The sequence below is a fragment of the Halichoeres trimaculatus genome, unplaced genomic scaffold (genome assembly GCF_033239565.1).
Source record: "Halichoeres trimaculatus isolate MK-OKI-2021-1 unplaced genomic scaffold, fHalTri1.1 fHalTri1_scaffold_22, whole genome shotgun sequence".
NCBI classification, from domain to species: Eukaryota; Metazoa; Chordata; class Actinopteri; order Labriformes; family Labridae; genus Halichoeres; species Halichoeres trimaculatus.
In genome coordinates this window covers 15,774,445-15,792,530 of record NW_027437200.1, presented here as the reverse complement: position 1 = coordinate 15,792,530, position 18,086 = coordinate 15,774,445, and the positions used below count along the sequence as shown (strand labels likewise).

Below are 18,086 nucleotides of genomic sequence, written 5' to 3'. Positions count from 1 at the left end.
TTGCACAGATTGCAACATTTCGGGTGTTAAATGATATGATTACGCACTTTTAAGATCACGCAGAAACTTTAATGTGCTGCTCTTGGTGGCTTTGATTTTTGCATTTATGAGAGAATTTCTAAATATCAGAAGGGAATTGTTCTTTTTTTCTTGCATTTCAGGGTTTAGTTTTATCAAGGATTTAGTGATTTATAATTGATTTGGAATCATTTAAAATGTATGGGTGCATTACTAGAATAAAGGCTGTCCTCAATAGTTTTTTTTTTGAGGCCCCACATTTCACGATCAAAATCTACTTTTACATCTGAAGCTGACCTCAGCTGAGTGATATGTAATTTGGGGTATATTTCAGGTATACAACATATAACAGGTTGGACCCCCTTTTGCCTTCAGAACTGCCTTAATCCTGGGTGGCATAGATTCAACAAGGTACTGGAAACATTCCTCAGAGAGTTTGGTCCATATTGACATGATAGCATCACACAGTTGCTGCAGATTTGTCGGCTGAACATCCATGATGAGAATCTCCCGTTCCACCACATCCCAAAGGTGCTCTATTGGATTGAGATCTGGGGACTGTGGAGACCATTTGAGTACAGGGAACTCATTGTCATGTTGAAGAAACCAGTCTGAGGTGATTCCAGCTTTATGACATGGAGCGTTATCCTGCTGGAAGTAGCCATCAGAAGATGGGTACACTGTGCTCATAAAGGGATGGACATGGTCAGAAACAATACTCAGGTAGGCTGTGGGGACTAAACCATGCTCAATCACCAGCAGCCTGAACCGTTGGTACAAGGCAGGATGGATCCACGCTTTCATGTTGTTGATGCCAAATTCTGACCCTACCATCTGAATGTGGAGTAGAAATCCAGACTCATCAGACCAGGCAACGTGTTTCCAATCTTCTATTGTCCAGTTTTGGTGTTGCTGTGTGAATTGTAGCCTCAGTTTCCTGTACTTAGCTGACAGGAGGGTCACCCGGTGTGGTCTTCTGCTGCTGTAGTCCATCTGCTTCAACGTTGGACGTGTTGTGTGTTCAGAGATGCTCTTCTGCAGACCTCGGTTGTAACCAGTGGTTATTTGAGTTACTGTTGCCTTTCTATCAGCTCCAACCAGTCTGTCCATTCTCCTCTGACCTCTGGCATCAACAAGGCATTTTGACCCACAGAACTGCTGCTCACTGGATATTTTCTCTTTTTGGGACCATTCTCTGTAAACCCTAGAGATGGTTGTGGGTTAAAATCCCAGTAGATCAGCAGTTTCTGAAAGACTCAGACCAACAACCATGCCACGTTCAGAGTCACTTAAATAACCTTTCTTCCCCATTCTGATGCTCGGTTTGAACTGCAGCAGATCGTCTTGACCATGTCTACATGCCTTAATGCATTGAGTTGCTGCCATGTGATTGGCTGATTGGAAATTTGCATTAACAAGGAGTTGGACAGGTGTGCCTTAAAAAGTAGCCGGTGAGCATATATCACAGTTTAGCCAAAGTTTAAAAGAATTATGGCACAAACATCACATGTAACACGGTTTAAGCGCCCCATGTACAGTTGATCATTTGGATGAAATATTGATGAAGAAGAGTTAAAACATGCCACACTTTTTTCATGGTTCCCACCAAAAAGGATGTGACTTCAAATGATTTAGGTCATGTGACTTTGGAGCGAACCATTGCTGATTGATAGGCCTTTTTTCATTGGGTAGCATAGTTGACACTGATTTCATGGACACACGTAAAAACCAGTATAGTTATTGAAGTAGTTTTTTAAAACAGCTTTGTCTTGTTTTAATGATTATTTTAAACAAACAATACTGAAAATAATTTTCACAAACATGTATTCTAGTGTTAATTTTGAAGAGCAAACTTGACATTTGAGAAATCAACCTTATTATAGGGGCACTAAGCTACACATCATAGAAAACGCTGCATCACCCATAAACCAATACTTCTAAATGACTTCCTTTGTTTGTTTTTTTTTATCAATAGTATTTCTCCTCAAGCCTGAGTGATATCCTCAGTGTTATTGGAAGGCACACTTCATTTCCCTGCATTCAATTTCATGGAGGGATGAGAAGACGCTGCCTTTCCACGCTTGGTACAAAGATTTGACAACACTACACCATGCTCACTTCGCCGCCTCCCCCTTCCTCCCTCTGCTCTTCTATTAAATAAACAGCGTGCTAGCTCGACGTACAGTTTCCACCTTGCCTGGCGCGGTGTGACGAGCAGCTGAGCGGTGTCACAGCTAACAGGGGCGGCTCAGCCGCTCTGTTGTGACAACATTCGTTTGATGTAGGAGTGGTAGTCCTCGGCTGCCATGTTCTCTCCCCTTCTGCTCCCTTTCTTGTTCCTGCTCTGCTCCAATCTCACCGCTGTCACGCGTTCTGGAAGCCAACTGGCATGACCTGAAAGTGTGATGGCGACATGCAAGCTGCTGTTTTTTTCCCCCCTCTTCTTCTCTGTATTTTTTAGCCACCCAGTACGCTGCATACATTAAGAGAAAAAGCACCATTTCCTCCAGATTAAAGAAGTTAATTGGCTCACACTCTTGTCTGAACTGGTGTCCCAGGATGCAGCAGAGGGTGCCAGTGATGTATAAAAGATGTGTGTACGTAAGTGTGTCCCTCATTTGCATAAAGTTGTGTTTTCATCAAACTTAGTCTCTTATAAATCTGCCATATGTCCATGAATTTACAGCTCACTGTAGTTTTCTTCAAAGACAAGTGTGTTGCTTAACAACCAGCATTAAACTCTTCTCTCTCCTCCTTACACACAAACACACTCACATAGACTGTGAAAAGTGCAGCGTCCACCTCAGCTTGGCTTTTGGACGGTATTAGTACCACTTTAAATCCTAACATGCCTTTCCACAAGACGTGACTCATGCAATAAAAGGTGCAAAATGTGCAACCAAAGTTACCGTTTTGATCTTTCCGCGTTTGAAACATGATCCCCACTCTTGTGTGAAAATAGTTCATAGCATGTAACAAAAGACAGGAAACTCTTCTCCTTGTGGAGGAATATTTTGAGAGGAAGTGCCATTAAAATTAATCAAAAGATTTACTTGTTAGACACACGGTGACTCACACCGTCACTCCACAGCGAGCAGGAGATACAGAAGAGGAAAAGCGCCGGCAGCCATGTATGGGATCGGAAAAGGAAAACCACTCAGGGCGTCTTTGTCCTCTGTTTAAACAGCACCACAGAGGAAGGAGGAGGAGGAGGAGGAAGGGGGAGATGGGGATAAGAGAGAAGTTTCTCACAGCTGCCCAGCCTGAGGCCCAAAAAATCTGAGGCGCTCGTCTTCGTCACAGTGTCACCAGCCATCCGCTCTCGCCTGTCATTATTTAACCTCTCGCTGAGCACACACAGATCCGCTCAGATACACTTAAACACGCTTACGCCAACACACACAGACTGTGCCGCCTTCATCTAATCTCAAACACCTCCGGTATCAGATCCTCAAACAAAGCTAACTTAGAGGCTTCTCATTTTTATGATTAAGAATGTAGTTTTCATTAAACTGGTGAAAAACTGCAAAACAAGTCAACTATGTTTGAAGTATATTTGTATATCAGTGCAAAGCTTAAACTGGGAGAATTGAAGGGTGGCTGCAGCTCGGTGGTAGAGTCAAAAGGTTTAGTAGTCTGCTCAGGTTTCCTCTGACACCGAACCCCAAATTTCCCTGGATCTCATCATCAGTGGTGTGTGAATACATATGAATGGAGTCAGATAATACTGATGGTATCAGGAGGCAGGACGTGACATCAAAAACACTGAAGGAGAGCCACAGGGTAACGCCACACTTCTGTGTGTACTTCCTTTCAAAAGATTTGGGTATATTTAAAATGTATCCATATTAGTCTATAGTTGTGCATCAATAAAACATTTGAAAACTCTTGTTTGAATCAAATCATATACATAACATTCATTGTGTAATTTCTCTGTGAGAATTTATCTTATGGAGTTACAACTTTTCAGAATTACAAATATGGATTGCAGTTTTGCATTTGTGTTTCTGTTATTATAGATATGAATCTGACAACCAAACCATATAATATATAGTATACATGATAACATAATAATGAAATAGAATAGAATAGAATAGAAAATTCAGGAGTAACAGCAGCAATCAATAAAACAAAACTAAGAAAGTGCAAAAAGGTCCATAACAAAATAGATGATGATGGCTTCTCTATCATTCTACTGTCAGCCATCTCTGTTAGCCATGTCTGTGAATAGCATGATGCTGCTCTGCCTGCTGGTATTCCCTCTGTTGCTGGGTTAGCAGCTAACACTAACAGCTAGCTTGTCCATCTTACCGGAGATTGATCTTACGTTCCCAATAACGATGGATGGAAGGGCAGGTCCATGTCGTCACTTCTAAGCTCACACCTGAGAACCAGCACGTTGTCCTCACCTCCTTCTCCTCACCTTGTGGGAAGACATCAGGCCTTGCACCAGTTAGCATTGACACACTACAGGCTGCTAACGGCTGATTTCACATGTAAACAATGCAACTATGGTTACATGTAGGATCTCCAGACAAACACATGAGCTAAAATAGTAAAAATATTTCTGAAGACAAAACCAGTTTGGTGTCCATGACCAACAAATGAACCATACAAAGTAATGACCCATGACTTTCAAAAAAGGCTTTTACCTAAAGTGTGCTTTTGGGGGGGTAGCTTATCCCATTTCAAGCTTAAAGTGCACTTTACTGGTGAGCAAACTGGGTTGGAGGAATGAAGAATATTTATAGACAAAAAATGCATTTCTGCATTTCCTTAAAAGGATGAGCAAATAACTAGTAACATGGTAAGACATGGTGGACATGCATTTGCGCTACACTGCCCTCTGCAGTTTGGGAATAGTTGCTAATAGACGCTGCGTGGAGTCTTAAAAAGCTCTCTGTTGTGCTGACTTTAATATGTCACTTTGGGTAGAACCATTGTACAGCCTTGACGCATTGTCCATGTAGGGTCATGGTGGAGTTGAGATGGACCTGGCACAGATCTTGCAGAATTTAGCCATAAAGTAGTCAGGCATAGCAACAGAGACCCACACTGTTTGTATTACAGTTTTTGATTCATTTTAGTGCTATACACAAGCTGCTAAATGGGCAGACATCTTCACTTTTCTGGTTTAGAGTTTGATTTCTCTTCTTTGATAGTAAAGTTTTTTGTTTTTTTTTTACTCTTCCTGTTCGTGTCCCTTTCTGTATTGGCACTAGTTGCAGGCTATAGATAGCCATATTGCTCACTTCCTCAAGATGAATTTTCCTGACTGTTGTCCGTCCCATTCTCAACCAAGCTTCTAGCAGAAATTTTACCAGGACATTGGTAGGGAAAATAATTCCTGAAAAAGTTGGTGTCGATTGGTTTCACACAAGCAACCCAATCCCCCAAAATTGGGATGTGATTTCATCTTAAAACTTTAAATATAAATAATGTTAGAATAAACTAAGCATGCTTAGTATTTATTAGTAGTCCTTGGGCCTGGTAATGGTGCCACAAGGCCTAATGTAATGATATTCAGAAAAAAAAGTTCCTACACCACCAAAGGAAAAGGGTCTCAATGTCAAAGCAGGTTCTGTCCTATTTCTTATTGAATCTCAAGAGAGCTTGCACATGGATGGGTAGCAGCTGTGCCAGACTGAACTGTGATATCACAAAGAGGAGGGTTTAAAGGTTAGCACATACTTGACTTGATACACACAGTATCTTAGATGTTACAACAGAAATCTTTAATAATTACAGAACTGACAGATTACTCTGTTTATGTTTCACTGAATTTCTATTAAAGCTGAACTATTATATCATTTCCTATGAGTCCCTTAACCACAAGTTTTAAGATGCAGCACTAACACTTTACTGCTTGGCATGCCTTTCTACAGAAGCAATATATGTTGCTTGTTTTTTACAATTGCTTGCCAATAAGCAACCTATTGCTACCTTGCGAGTTTCAGCACATCCACTGTGACAAGTGAGAAGTGGTTTTCTCCCACCTGGTATTTAAAATTAAAGATTTTTCACACCATCATACTGTAAAGTCTATAACACAGGTACTGTAGTTCAGAATCTGTTTATTTTTGTGGATTCCCAGTGACGTGTGCACATTCGTCAATGTAAAGCTGGTGTCTTTTCTGAGTTCACGAGGAGTCAAACCTATGAGAGCTAACATGCACAACTAATAATAATAAACAAATGGTTTGAGGATGCTGATCTTTAAGGATCAATGATGGCCGTGTCAGTGACGCAAAGCAAAGCAATATATTCCACAAGGTAGAGATCTTAAATGAAAGGAATGTCACCACGCTCCTCTTATAACCTTGATGTTGATGAAGAGGTGGGATTTCATTGTCGCTTTTGTTCATATAGAATAAAGGTTGTTCTTTCTCTGACCTCGATCAAGTCACATCTGTTCAGCTGAGAGGTAGGAAAAGGTACCAGTGTTTTTTTTTATGTGATCATGCAACAAAGACTACCTACAAGGTGTGAGTGAGGAGCTTTGCAAAAGGTCCACGCAGGGACCCGATCGACCCTTTACTCTACCCTCTTGTTCAAAAGTCAAACTCTGCAGAGACTTCTCCAAAATGTCAAACTCAAGTTCAGTTTGCATTAGTAGCAGTGCCACGAGGCAGAGGGGGATTCTGGAAGCTTGGCAAACAATGTGCTGCTACCACATTTACTATTAAACTCTGTGCCTCTGCGGAGACACCGGTCGTGTTGTGAGTACAGCAGAAACCTGAAGGTTAAATTACTGTAGCAGCTCCTGTTTGATTTAACAGAGAGCTTGTTGGACTTACTCTTACCCTTCAAGGTGTTGCTTTGCAGTGCAGTCTGCAGTATTGGGCTTTGTGGCAGCAGCATATCCATCAAAACTTTGGCTGACGGGAAACTCGATGAGCCATCCATCATCAGATTTCACTTAAGCTACACAAGCTATAACAGTCTGTAAGCTGCTGGCTTTTTAAACCAGGGATAAGTTTTGAAGAGAAATTTCTACTGAGAACACAGCAGTGGGAAGGTAGTGCACCAGAGATTGCTGTGAAAATCATATATTTCTTTTATGCCTCAGTGCAGCTTTTGAGTCAGAAGGTAGTATATTTTGGCACACTACTAATTATACTTATGGCATTCCACAAGGTTCAGTTCTTGGTCCATTTTTTTTTTCCTTTGTTGAGAATGCAACCTCTTTCTTTGCTATGCACACAACTCACAGATAAACTCTCGTGGGATCTGGTAAACTCATTAGCCTGGTTTAATTTTTTCCTTTTTAACATTATAAACTATTTCGCTCTCCTTACTCCCAAAATGTCATTAAAGCCCCGTTTATACAACAACGTTTCATCTGAAAACACTAAAACGCAGTGAAAAAAATCTGCGTTTACGCAGAAACGCTAAGGGACTGAAAACGCTGTATTAAGCATGCCAGGCCTATGGTCGGTGCTATAACTGTCTTGTCCAGAAGCCACTTTTGGGAGGTCTCCAACGAAGTAGAGTTGAGTCGGTCATCTGGTGTATTGGAGAATACTAAGTTCAAAAGTGGAGCAACAGATACACATTTTGTTGAAAGACAGTCAGCAGATACAGCAGATTAAGCAGCACAAGCTCAGCGCGGTAGTTCGCGACAATTCTAACAATGGTACTTGTTGTCCTGTTGTATGCATGAAGCGCAAAGCGCAGTGTGACGTCATCATTTCCACTGAAAACTCTGGCTTACAGTTTACACGGCAATGGTGTCGGCAGCATTTCAGAAAAATCCCACTCTTGAGGCCGTTTTCAAAAGTTTGCATTTTAGGTCGGCTGAAACGGCGTTTCCCTATAAACGTGAGGCTGAAATGCTCCAAAACTTTTGTGTTTTACCCTAAAACCATTGTCGTGCAAACGGCCCCCAAGAGTGGCCTTGGTGCCATATCTGCTAGCGTGAAGCAGCTTAAAATCTGTGAGTATTGTTTGTGTCTGGTCTTAGCTGAACCAAGCAAAAAGTTATCAAGATATGTTTCCTTCAAAAAAGTGCCATCCACATAATAAAAACAGTGGTTTTGCATACTGAAAATTGGGCTACACAATCTGTGAGTTCTAAGCTACTTGTTTCCTTCTTTCATCTGTGCTTGACTTCATCCAGGTAGTAGATTAGTAGTTTTACATAATGATGGTAGCCCTTAACCAGAAAGAAATCCCTGGCTTTTCAATTCAACTTAATCTCATGCTCGATTTGTAGGTTTTTGTCGCCACTTTTCTTTCTCCTTTTCAAAAACTCTGTTTGACTAAAGCTACTCTTCTGCTACTTCTCCGTCTTCTCATTCACTGTACACTGTACATCTGCAGCTCTATGCACAAATGCATGGAACACACACATTGGGTCTACAATGTTTCCGTAAAATGTGACACACACTCACCAATTGAGCCAGCTGCTGAGGGAATTCAACCTAACATAGAAAGAGGTCAGAGCTCTCCTACTTGGCTGCCTTGAATGTAGGTCTGCCAAACTGAGCAACAACAACAGACAAAAACAACACAGAGCGTATTACATAAGGTAGGATTCCCGCTGATTGGAACCTCAAGTCGGCGCACAGGCAGCTATTTAAATTGCATCAGTTCCTCTGATGTAAATGCGTATAGCCTTCAACTCCCTCAGAGCTTTTAGCCATTTATTTTGATTAGGGCTGTATTTATAAGATAAGTCTCTTAAGTTAGTCGCCTGGGAAGCTGGGTTGGCAAAGATGGTGGTGGGGGAACAAAATGAAGTCTGTTTGATGATTATAAATTCTGAAATATCTTGCTTGTCAATTAATTAGGCGCTTCCTGAGTATGCGCGCCCTTCTTTTCATTTACCAGGCCCAGCTCTCGGTGGACAAATACCCGTAGTGCGCCCATTGTATATCTAAGCTGTTTCACACATCTCTGGCAGCTGGGGGAACAGAGAATAAAGATCCTTCAAAGGCAGACAGTTTTCAAGAGCGGGACTCTGTTTCCTTATAGAGGCTGGCTTCTTGAAGCAGCATTATGTGGTAGCTTGAAGGCCTTACTGCACTGGTCAGACACAAACAAGAACCAGGGAATAATGTGGACATGAAAAAACTGGTGGGCTAAAAGGGCTGAGCTTGAAGTGAAACCTCCATTATGTCTGGCCTCTCACAGAGCGGTAATGTGAGCGAAGGGCTTGTCTTGTTGAGGCTGCTGTGGTAAGGTGAGCACTGGCTGTCGTCATTCACATACAACTGCTTGAGTAGTGAATCAAAACCAATGTCTAACAAAAGATACATATATGTATGTATATATATATATATATATATATATATATATATATATATATATATATATATATATATATATATATATATATATATATATATAATATCATTCAGATACTACTGCTTGAATAGTGCAGAGTTACAAAGGAGTTCTGTTCCTATGATGTGTCATAACCTGAAATTCTGCGAAAGTCAGATTTATACCCTAAATACCCCCTTAATCTCTAAATAACTATCCAAATACATTCATTATACTTCATATTCATGGGAAAACAGTACAGACAATTGAAACAGACATTTAAATTAAAACAGACAATCTACACAATGAAGCGACTCGAGACAAAATAGATGATGCTAATGACTGCGTAGCACTGCGTAGCTGTGTAGTATCATACACTTCGTGCGCACTCATGCGTACACCTAGTACGCATCATAGGAGCTTACAAACGGAGCAGTGTAACTTTGAAACCTTCTATATTTTCTTCATACATATATCTATTGCGGTTGTAAAGTAGAGGACCTCCTGTGTAGTCATTCACATCTGGAAACAGCCTTTAAATTCTTCAACTTTTGGACCCGATACACCATTTCTGTAAAAGATGTCTAATTCACAAATAACAAGCAAAGGTTAGATGCTCACATTCTCTTCAGTTATCAAGCCAACAGTTCTTCTTTTGAATAACATATCAATGTCATTGTACATAAAGTCATCTTGACTGCAAAAGTGATTCTGTTTCAAGTCTACAACTAGAGCTGAGGCGCTCAGAGGTACTAATTAAAAGGCCTTTATTTCATAAAGGCTCCATGATCATATATAAATGCCAACATGTTTCAGCCTTATAGGCCTTCATCAGGGCTGTTACAAAAAAGCTGTCAATTCGCTTCCTTTATAGGTTTTGAACAGGTCACATGGTTTCAAAATGTCACATGATTACATTAGCATATTGTGATTGTCATGCAACACTTTAGTCCTACTTTAATGTTATACTCCCTTTCAGCAGACTGTCTGCTACAATTTGGTGTTAGTTGCAGGTTTGTACAATAATTTGTTACTTGACAGTGTTGAAAATCATGATGATCCAGCACATATTTCATATTCCGGCTCTTAGTATCCAGAATATTGTCAGGATCTGTATCGTACTTTTACATCTGTCAGAAATGATGGTGACCTTGTCTTGCATTGTTTTGCAATCCGGCCATTTATGGTGGAGTTATATACACAGATGGTGAAAACGGCCCTATTCATCCATATCTGTTTGTTACTTTTTGAGTGATGTTGTTCACAGACTAACAAAACAGACAGACAAACTCTCCCAAAAACACAACCTCCTTGGTGGAGGTAATTAAAGGTTATTCAGTTCGATGCAGTAAAGCAGCCGTTAATTTGTTAATTCAACGCAAAAATTGTAAAAATTCTTTCAAACTTTGCACTAAACACACACAGGAAGTGTTTTTTAACAAATAATGTAAATGACGGAGCTAGAGAAGCTACAAGAAAGGGGGGAAGTCCAGTTCTCCATTCGAACCAGGAAATTGTGTTCCTTTAAATGTATATATCCAGAAGGACTCTCTTTATAACGGCTTTTTTAAGCTATCTCCTCCTCTGATAGGACTTTGTATATGCTCAATACCTGATATCTTCAGAGAGTCACAGCTACTGTGATTAGCCTCTTTATAATATAACGCCATAGGATATTGTGGATTGCCCATTTTCATTGTATGTTGTTTTTGTTTATGTTCAGCCAATCATGTCTTGTTTGGGGTCTAACCAGGTCTTTTTTGTCTTGGGGGGGAGTAGCTTCTTACTTATTTATCCTTAAGGTGGGAGCTCACCTGAAGCTGATAGCTAATATCTTAGACCACGATACTGAAGGGATTCATTACAGCTATTGCATTGATTTACTCTGAAGAAGCAGATATATGGTTTCAGATGTTAAACATGTGCTGACGGAGCATCATCAGAATAACATTCCTGGATTATCATTTTAGAAAACTTTTTACTCTGACACTTTCTGAGATTTTTTTTTTTTTTTGCTGGCATGACAACTTTCACAACTGGATCCAGTCCCATCTTTTAAACATTTTCCAAACTGCAAATACCGTTCAGGATGTCACAGTGATCTTAAGCAGGTTTTTTTCTCTCCTCAGCCCTGGTGAGTCATGTTGCATTTGGCAACTCCTCTCACTCGCACAGTCGAATTTACAGTCTGCTTTCCAGTGATAGAAAAGAAGTCAGTCTGCAACAATTCATCAGATCGGACCCATACGGGGAAATCATGTTGTTTTTAGTCCTCTTTAATATCATGAAAACTCCGGAAAGATGTGATTCTCTGCTCCATATTTTCATTCTTCTAAAAACTCACAATAGAGAATGCCTACCAGCATCAACAACAGAATATAGCACAACTGTAACAACACACATTTCTCTTACCTCAGGTAGATTCCCAGCTAGAGATAAATGTCAATATTTTGAAGTTGGGTATACCAATATTTTGCAGCTACAGCTTAGCAGTGGAAAATATTTACTCTCTGAAGGATTTAGCGATTATCTCCTTAAAACCTTCCACAAGGTGAGAATCCACAACGTGACTTGGATCTCTCTAAATGAACGTGGCGTCTTAAAAAAGGGAATTTAAAAACCTAAAATTGTTTTGGCTCTGCCTGTTCCTCCCCAGCGACCTTAAAACAGAACGCTTGCATCCAGGCATGTTGTCTTTCATCATTAAACTGTCTCTCAAAGGCTCCTGGGAGCCTCCTAGAGCACAGAAAGGAACCTTTTTTTTTTTTGCAACATCAAGCACACAGCGTCTTTAAACGTCTGCTGGGAGGTTTGTATTAGAGTCATGGACTTGAGCTGAAATGATCACTTTCTCTCTCTGTCACACACACACACACACCCTTTTATTGTGGCTTCATACATTAATGCAGGTGATACCCAAGGTCTTATATGTGTATGGATCCTCTGACCTTGTTTTCTGTCCTTCTCTGCTTCTGTTATGTGCTTGTAGATCAAAGGTGCTCACAATGCAGCAGACGGGCTTGTGGGGGAAGATCCACATGTACAGGCAGCTGACAGAGGTAAGTTATTAAACCTTCTTTCTGACCTTTCTGCTCCCTTGGTCTCAATATAACCTTCCCCCCTTTCTCCATGATGCGTCAACCACAGGATCTAGTTACATTGCAGGCCTTGGTATGTATGTATATTAACATGCAGGAGCTCATTCCTGGATGTGAATGAATGTTTTATTGTGTAACAAACTTGGTGGAACTTTTAGCTGGATTCAAGTGTAATATAATTAGGGTCCTCACCTGAAGGGGGAGGAGCTACTGGTCTAACAGGCAGTAAGAATGTTGTAGAGAGATCAAACCAACGTCAAAATGTCAAAAATCATCTCATTGAGACACACATTTGCCTTTCAAAATAAGACTTTTTCCACATTTTTACCCTTTCTACAAAAATGATCTCCTTCGAAACCATAAGTAGTATTGGCTTGAAATTTGCTCCAATGACAGAGTGGACCCTGTTTCACAAACACTCTGATGGAAGCTGTTATTTCGGACCCGGTTTTTGAATGACAAGCCCTCAAAGTCAGTGAACCCCAAAGAAGCCGTCTCCCCCTCACCCCTTCGAAATGAATGGGAGTAAATGGATCTGCTTCACGCAACCTTTGGCATTTGGGCCTCCCTCTACACAAAAAAATATAAGTAGTACAGATCTAAAAATGACATTGATGGATTCCTGACAAAATTTCCTACAAATTATTGTATTTTTATAGACATTTGGCCACAATTGTGGCATCTATGAGGAGTTCTTTCAAAAAAATTTGTGAATTTCACTGAGAAGCAGTTGATGATGATGTCACACTCTGATTAGGGGTTCCGTGCAGCTGGTCATGTGACTGAGCAGGGGAAATAATACATGAAATCAACTGTGATACCTCTAAGAATGTCAGAAAGGGATGAAAACTTGACAGTCAAGATGAAACCAGCGCGAGGGACCGGCGACAGCGTGAGGACCCGTCCAACGCTGCTTGCCTTAATTCTATCATGGGTTAAACTCCTGGCTAAATTATATGTAGCAAACAACTATCTGGGTAGTAGCTTGTTGTAGTTATACAGCAGTGTTTCTCAAGTTGTGGGCTATGACATGGATGCTCCCGTCAATAACAAAAAAACAGTTGAAGTTTCTTACACATATAGACTAAATTGTCGGCTTTAATTTTCACCAGATATGTCACAGAGTCCAGGGAGACCATCTTAGCAAAGTGTTTTCTGCTGTCTCCATGCTCCCCGTGTCAACCGCTGAGTGTGAACATGGATCTAGTGCCATGAATCACATCCTCACTGATCAGCACAACTGAATGAACGTGTTCACACTGAACGGTCTTCTCTTCATCACTGTTAATCGGCCAGATGTGCATTCGTTCGGTGCTCAGAAGCTTGCGGAGATGTGGGTAAAAGAAGGGAGCAACCTGTTTACTTAGTCTAAGTAGCTGGATTACTCTGACATGTTGTGAAATCTTTATCAATCCTCTGCCACGTTTCGCGTGATTGGCCCTTATCTATGGTCCTGAAACCAACATCACATTCAATTTTTCATTTCTTTTTAGTTTTCATTTAGGATAATTACCCATCTGCTCAAAATGTAGTAGAGACTAGAGTTAACATAAAGAAAAATGAGGCCTGTTGATCCCTTGCTTTTTTTAATGAATAAGCACCCCCACCAATTTTAAGAAGTTGTCATTTTTAGTAGTTCTTGATTCTTGGTCTAAAACAATTTGAGAAACACTGATCTACTGAACCAATACCTTTAAAACGACTGAAAAGCTGAAAGCAATTTAATAAGAAAAACAATATTTGACTGTAAAAACAACACTTGTCCAAGGCTTAATAGACAACCACAGGACACTTTGTAGATGCATTATATGTGACAGTTTTTGAACTCAATGGTTGTTTTTTTCCTTGAGAAAAAAAACTGCAGCCAGTCACTTTAACATTCACTCAAAAAGAGGACTTTTTTGTACCCTTGTGCAGCAGAACATAAGTGGACCCTGAATTGAACCTTGTGGTACACCACAGCCTGATGCGCACTAGAGAGAATCTATTCAAGTTTCTGCTTATTGATCAGTTGTTTTTGGTCAAGGCACTCCATCTTTTCTCCCTTTTTGACTGGTTATTTTTACTGCTAGAAACAAGGACGTTTGAAATTTTGTTACTGGGCTACTCCGTCCATTCACTTCCAGAGGCACTTTCACATGAAGCTCCTGAAGTCTTTTACAGAATGCTGCTAGGAGGTGCCAAAGCTAGAATTATATAAAATACATAGAAATTCAGAATCTGTGCTCAGCGCTGTGGAGTGTTCTGGTTTTTGTGTGTTTAAAGTATGTGTAGTATTGACCAATCATGCATCAGCAGGCTTAGATGTACTGAGAAAAAAAACAGTCAGTATGGAGGGCAACAGAAGGCGGATTGCACAAGTAATGACATCCCAGCTCCTTCAAACATTTAAGCCTTTGAAATAACAAGCTTTTTGAACATCTTTTTCTTTCTCATGAGAAAATCTACAAAGGTTGTAGATTTATTCAGTTAAAAATCTGAATTATGTAGTGATTTTTTAAACGTAAGACCAATTCATTGTAAGTAAACCAAAGGAAAATTAGCTTTCTCATCTGGTTTTATGCTTCTGAAGCTGTCCAGGGTGAAACGTTTGCAGTATATAGGGGCTCCTATATAAGATGCAACTGACATTTTGCAAAATTGTACAGTTAATTACAGAGAAAACATTTCTACAGGGAAATAAAGAGTCTTAATGTTTTCATTTTTTACCACCTGTAATCCTTTGGATATCTCACATTGGTGTTGAAATGTGCAGGCACACGGAGTTGAAAGCAAATCCTACATCTAATAAAGCCCCCCAAAATATTCTGTTGCACAAAGAGAAGTTTTTTCGGCGTATGCGGCGGCTTTGCTATTGTGTGAAAATAAGAAACAGATTACCCATGCATAAGAGAGAGCTTTGTTTACCATACGTCTCTACCTTTGGCCACGGTTCCAAACACATTTGAGAGCGGCTGCACCTCGTGTAGATGTGCGGCTGATGCGGGGAGCCTGTTTGTGTGCTCCGTGTTCTGTTTTCAAGGTGATGCAGCTAGTTTATTCCCCCCTTCACACCGCGAACATATTATCCCGCTCCAGCTGCTGTGAGGAGACAGGCCTGGGTATTTATGGCTAGCATAAAAAGTATGTGCATTCCCCGTCACCTTACAGCCCGAGATTTACCACACATTTGACAAACACACCGAGTTAAAAAAAAAGAAAAAAAAGGTGTGTTCAATTTGTATAGGAGTTTAAAGCCTGTCTGATGTGCATCCTCCCAGCGGATTCAGCTGTGAGTACATGCGTGTCGCTGTCTATGCACGCCCTCCTGCTGTGTGAGAACGTGTCGATCTGTCTACTTGCATGCGTGTGTATGTGCGCCTGTGTGTGCACACCAAGCCCGCCTGCTCTGAAACACCAGCAACAGATAACAGATGGTCCCCCTGCATTAGAAGTGTTTTATTTCCCCGCGGAAGCCAGATATGTCAAAAATAAGCATGTGCAACATTAGTCATTTGGAATATTCATGCCCCTGCCGTCCGACGGTTTCCTTTTCACAGCCAAAATACCACCAGCCCAATTCTCCGAAGGAAGTGAGGGGATTGAGGTGGGGAGGGAGGGAAAAAAGCAGTCATCAGCTGAACTGATGGGGGAAAAGGCTTAGGCCTACTTGCAGCTTTAATGGACTTTTTTTTTACTCTTCTTCTTTGGCATGCCAGAGCCGTAATTAAAAAGGGGGCTACAGTGTGTAGATGCGCTCATATTGAGGACCACATCCCCCCAGCCCCATTAGACACACTGATGTGTATATGCACACACATCCATATGCTTTACACACACTAACCATGATTTGCACCCACACTGAATAACCTCACACCGACGCCTTTCGCATTTCTTCATAGACTCATCTTTGGGAGTCCTCCTCCACTACTTATCTTCCCATTTCTCCTCTCCACCTCCATCTCTTCAATCCTCTGTAGCTTCACTCTCTTTAATCTCCACCTCCTTCTCCTCCCAGGCTTTCCACCCTCCCCCTCCCCCCAAAACACATCTCCCACCATTGAGCACTGCAGCCATCCCTGTCCTTGGTGGCGGACATGAGCATGCATCATTATCAGGCCTGATTAACCATCCACGTAGTTGGCAGCCCGGGCCCCCACCAGGGGCCAATGGCGTGGTTTTTTTTTTTCTAATTTTTTTCCAACCGCTGAAAAACATGAATTTTGAGCAGCACTTTCCTCGCTCGCCGCGGTCCCTCGTGAGCAGGGTTAATTCGTGGCAGCGTGCGTGAATGGTGTAGAGAGAAGAGAGGAGGAGAGGGGAAAAAGGAGGAGGGGGAAAAAAAGCTAGCAAACAGTAGTGCGCTGCTTATCGCAGAAATGCAATATGATTTATTCAGGAATATGCAAATCCAACAATCACTCTGCCTTGTTTACCGAAGGGACCTGCTGATTCAGAGTCTGAAAGAGAGAAAGAAAGGGAAGGGAGGGGAGTAAATCCCAGCCATAGAAGCTAGCTTACAGTGCAAACACTGAGCAGCCACCAGCAACTATATCAGTACTTCCTCTAAGAAGGAGGTAATGAAGGATGTCGGACGATTGCTTGATGGTTTCACACCCTTAAAGAATTTAAGAAAAAGTTTTGAAAATTTTTAAAATTCAGAATATAAAAAAAAAACTCCAATTAATGCATAACAACTCTCACATTCATATACTCGTATACAAATGTCTAGGGCCTGTATGCACGTCCAGTCAATACACAAAAGGCACTATTAGTCATTATGTACTGTTATGGAGCGGCTTATTTGGCTGTAGCGTTAGCCACACGCACAACTGCCAAAAATTAGCCAATTAGCTAAATTAGCTAACCGTGAAAGCAAGGCAGGTGCAGAACATCATATGTCTGGGGGAACTCTCTGGAAAACCCTATTCAACAGATTTGAATTGTGTATGTGTACTCTACTTAAACATCAAAAAACATGAAAAATGTTGCGTCTCCTAAATCTAAATTTGCTGTATATCTTGATATTTTTGTACTTTTCTAAAGGGTTAATTTAATCCCTAAATATCCTATCTCTTTCCATATACTATACTAAACAATAAAGCATAAGCACAACATCCACCATCTTTGAAAAGGTCTTACAGGTGCAGTAAGAGGTTAACTGCTGTTAAATACAGTGTTCTGTTGGGGCGTTAGCCTGGCTTATGCACATAGCTTATCAATGTTTCTTGTTTCCACCACATTTTCTTGGCAAATAGCTTGACATGCATAGAAGAGGTTATGACACATCAAGTAATAAAATTGAGGTTAGTGTAGTGGGTTATGAGAGTGTTGCTTCTGCGTAGCTTAAATGCAAAAAGTAGGAGATTGCAATGTTGCGACAACCATGTGCTTGTCCTACCAACAAGCCAACCCCCCCTTTCAAAAATAAAATAAAATAAGATAAATAAATAAAAATAAATAAAAATAAAAGAAGCACTCAGAGAGTGTAGACCTCTGTCCTACTTTAATGTTATACTCCCTTTCAGCAGACTGTCTGCTACAATTTGCTGTTAGTTGCAGGTTTGTATGATAATTTGTTTCCTGACAGTGTTGAAAATTATGATGACTCAGTACATATTTCATATTCCAGATCTTAGTATCCAGAATAGTGCCTGGATCTAGATCATACTTTATCATCTGTCCGAAATTACGGTGACCTTGTTTTGTACTGTTTTGCAAAGC

At 40.7% G+C, this 18,086-nt stretch overlaps 1 protein-coding gene across 1 annotated transcript in view; it reads left to right on the top strand.

Annotated features, from left to right (window-relative positions):
- The window catches only part of LOC141784569 (glucosidase 2 subunit beta-like), a 185,557-nt gene that overhangs the window by 65,662 nt on the left and 101,809 nt on the right, over positions 1–18,086 (top strand). The window contains exon 10 of the mRNA XM_074662419.1: positions 12,275–12,344. Within this exon, the coding sequence (XP_074518520.1) occupies positions 12,275–12,344 (70 nt within the window). The remainder of the gene's footprint in view (positions 1–12,274; positions 12,345–18,086) is intronic.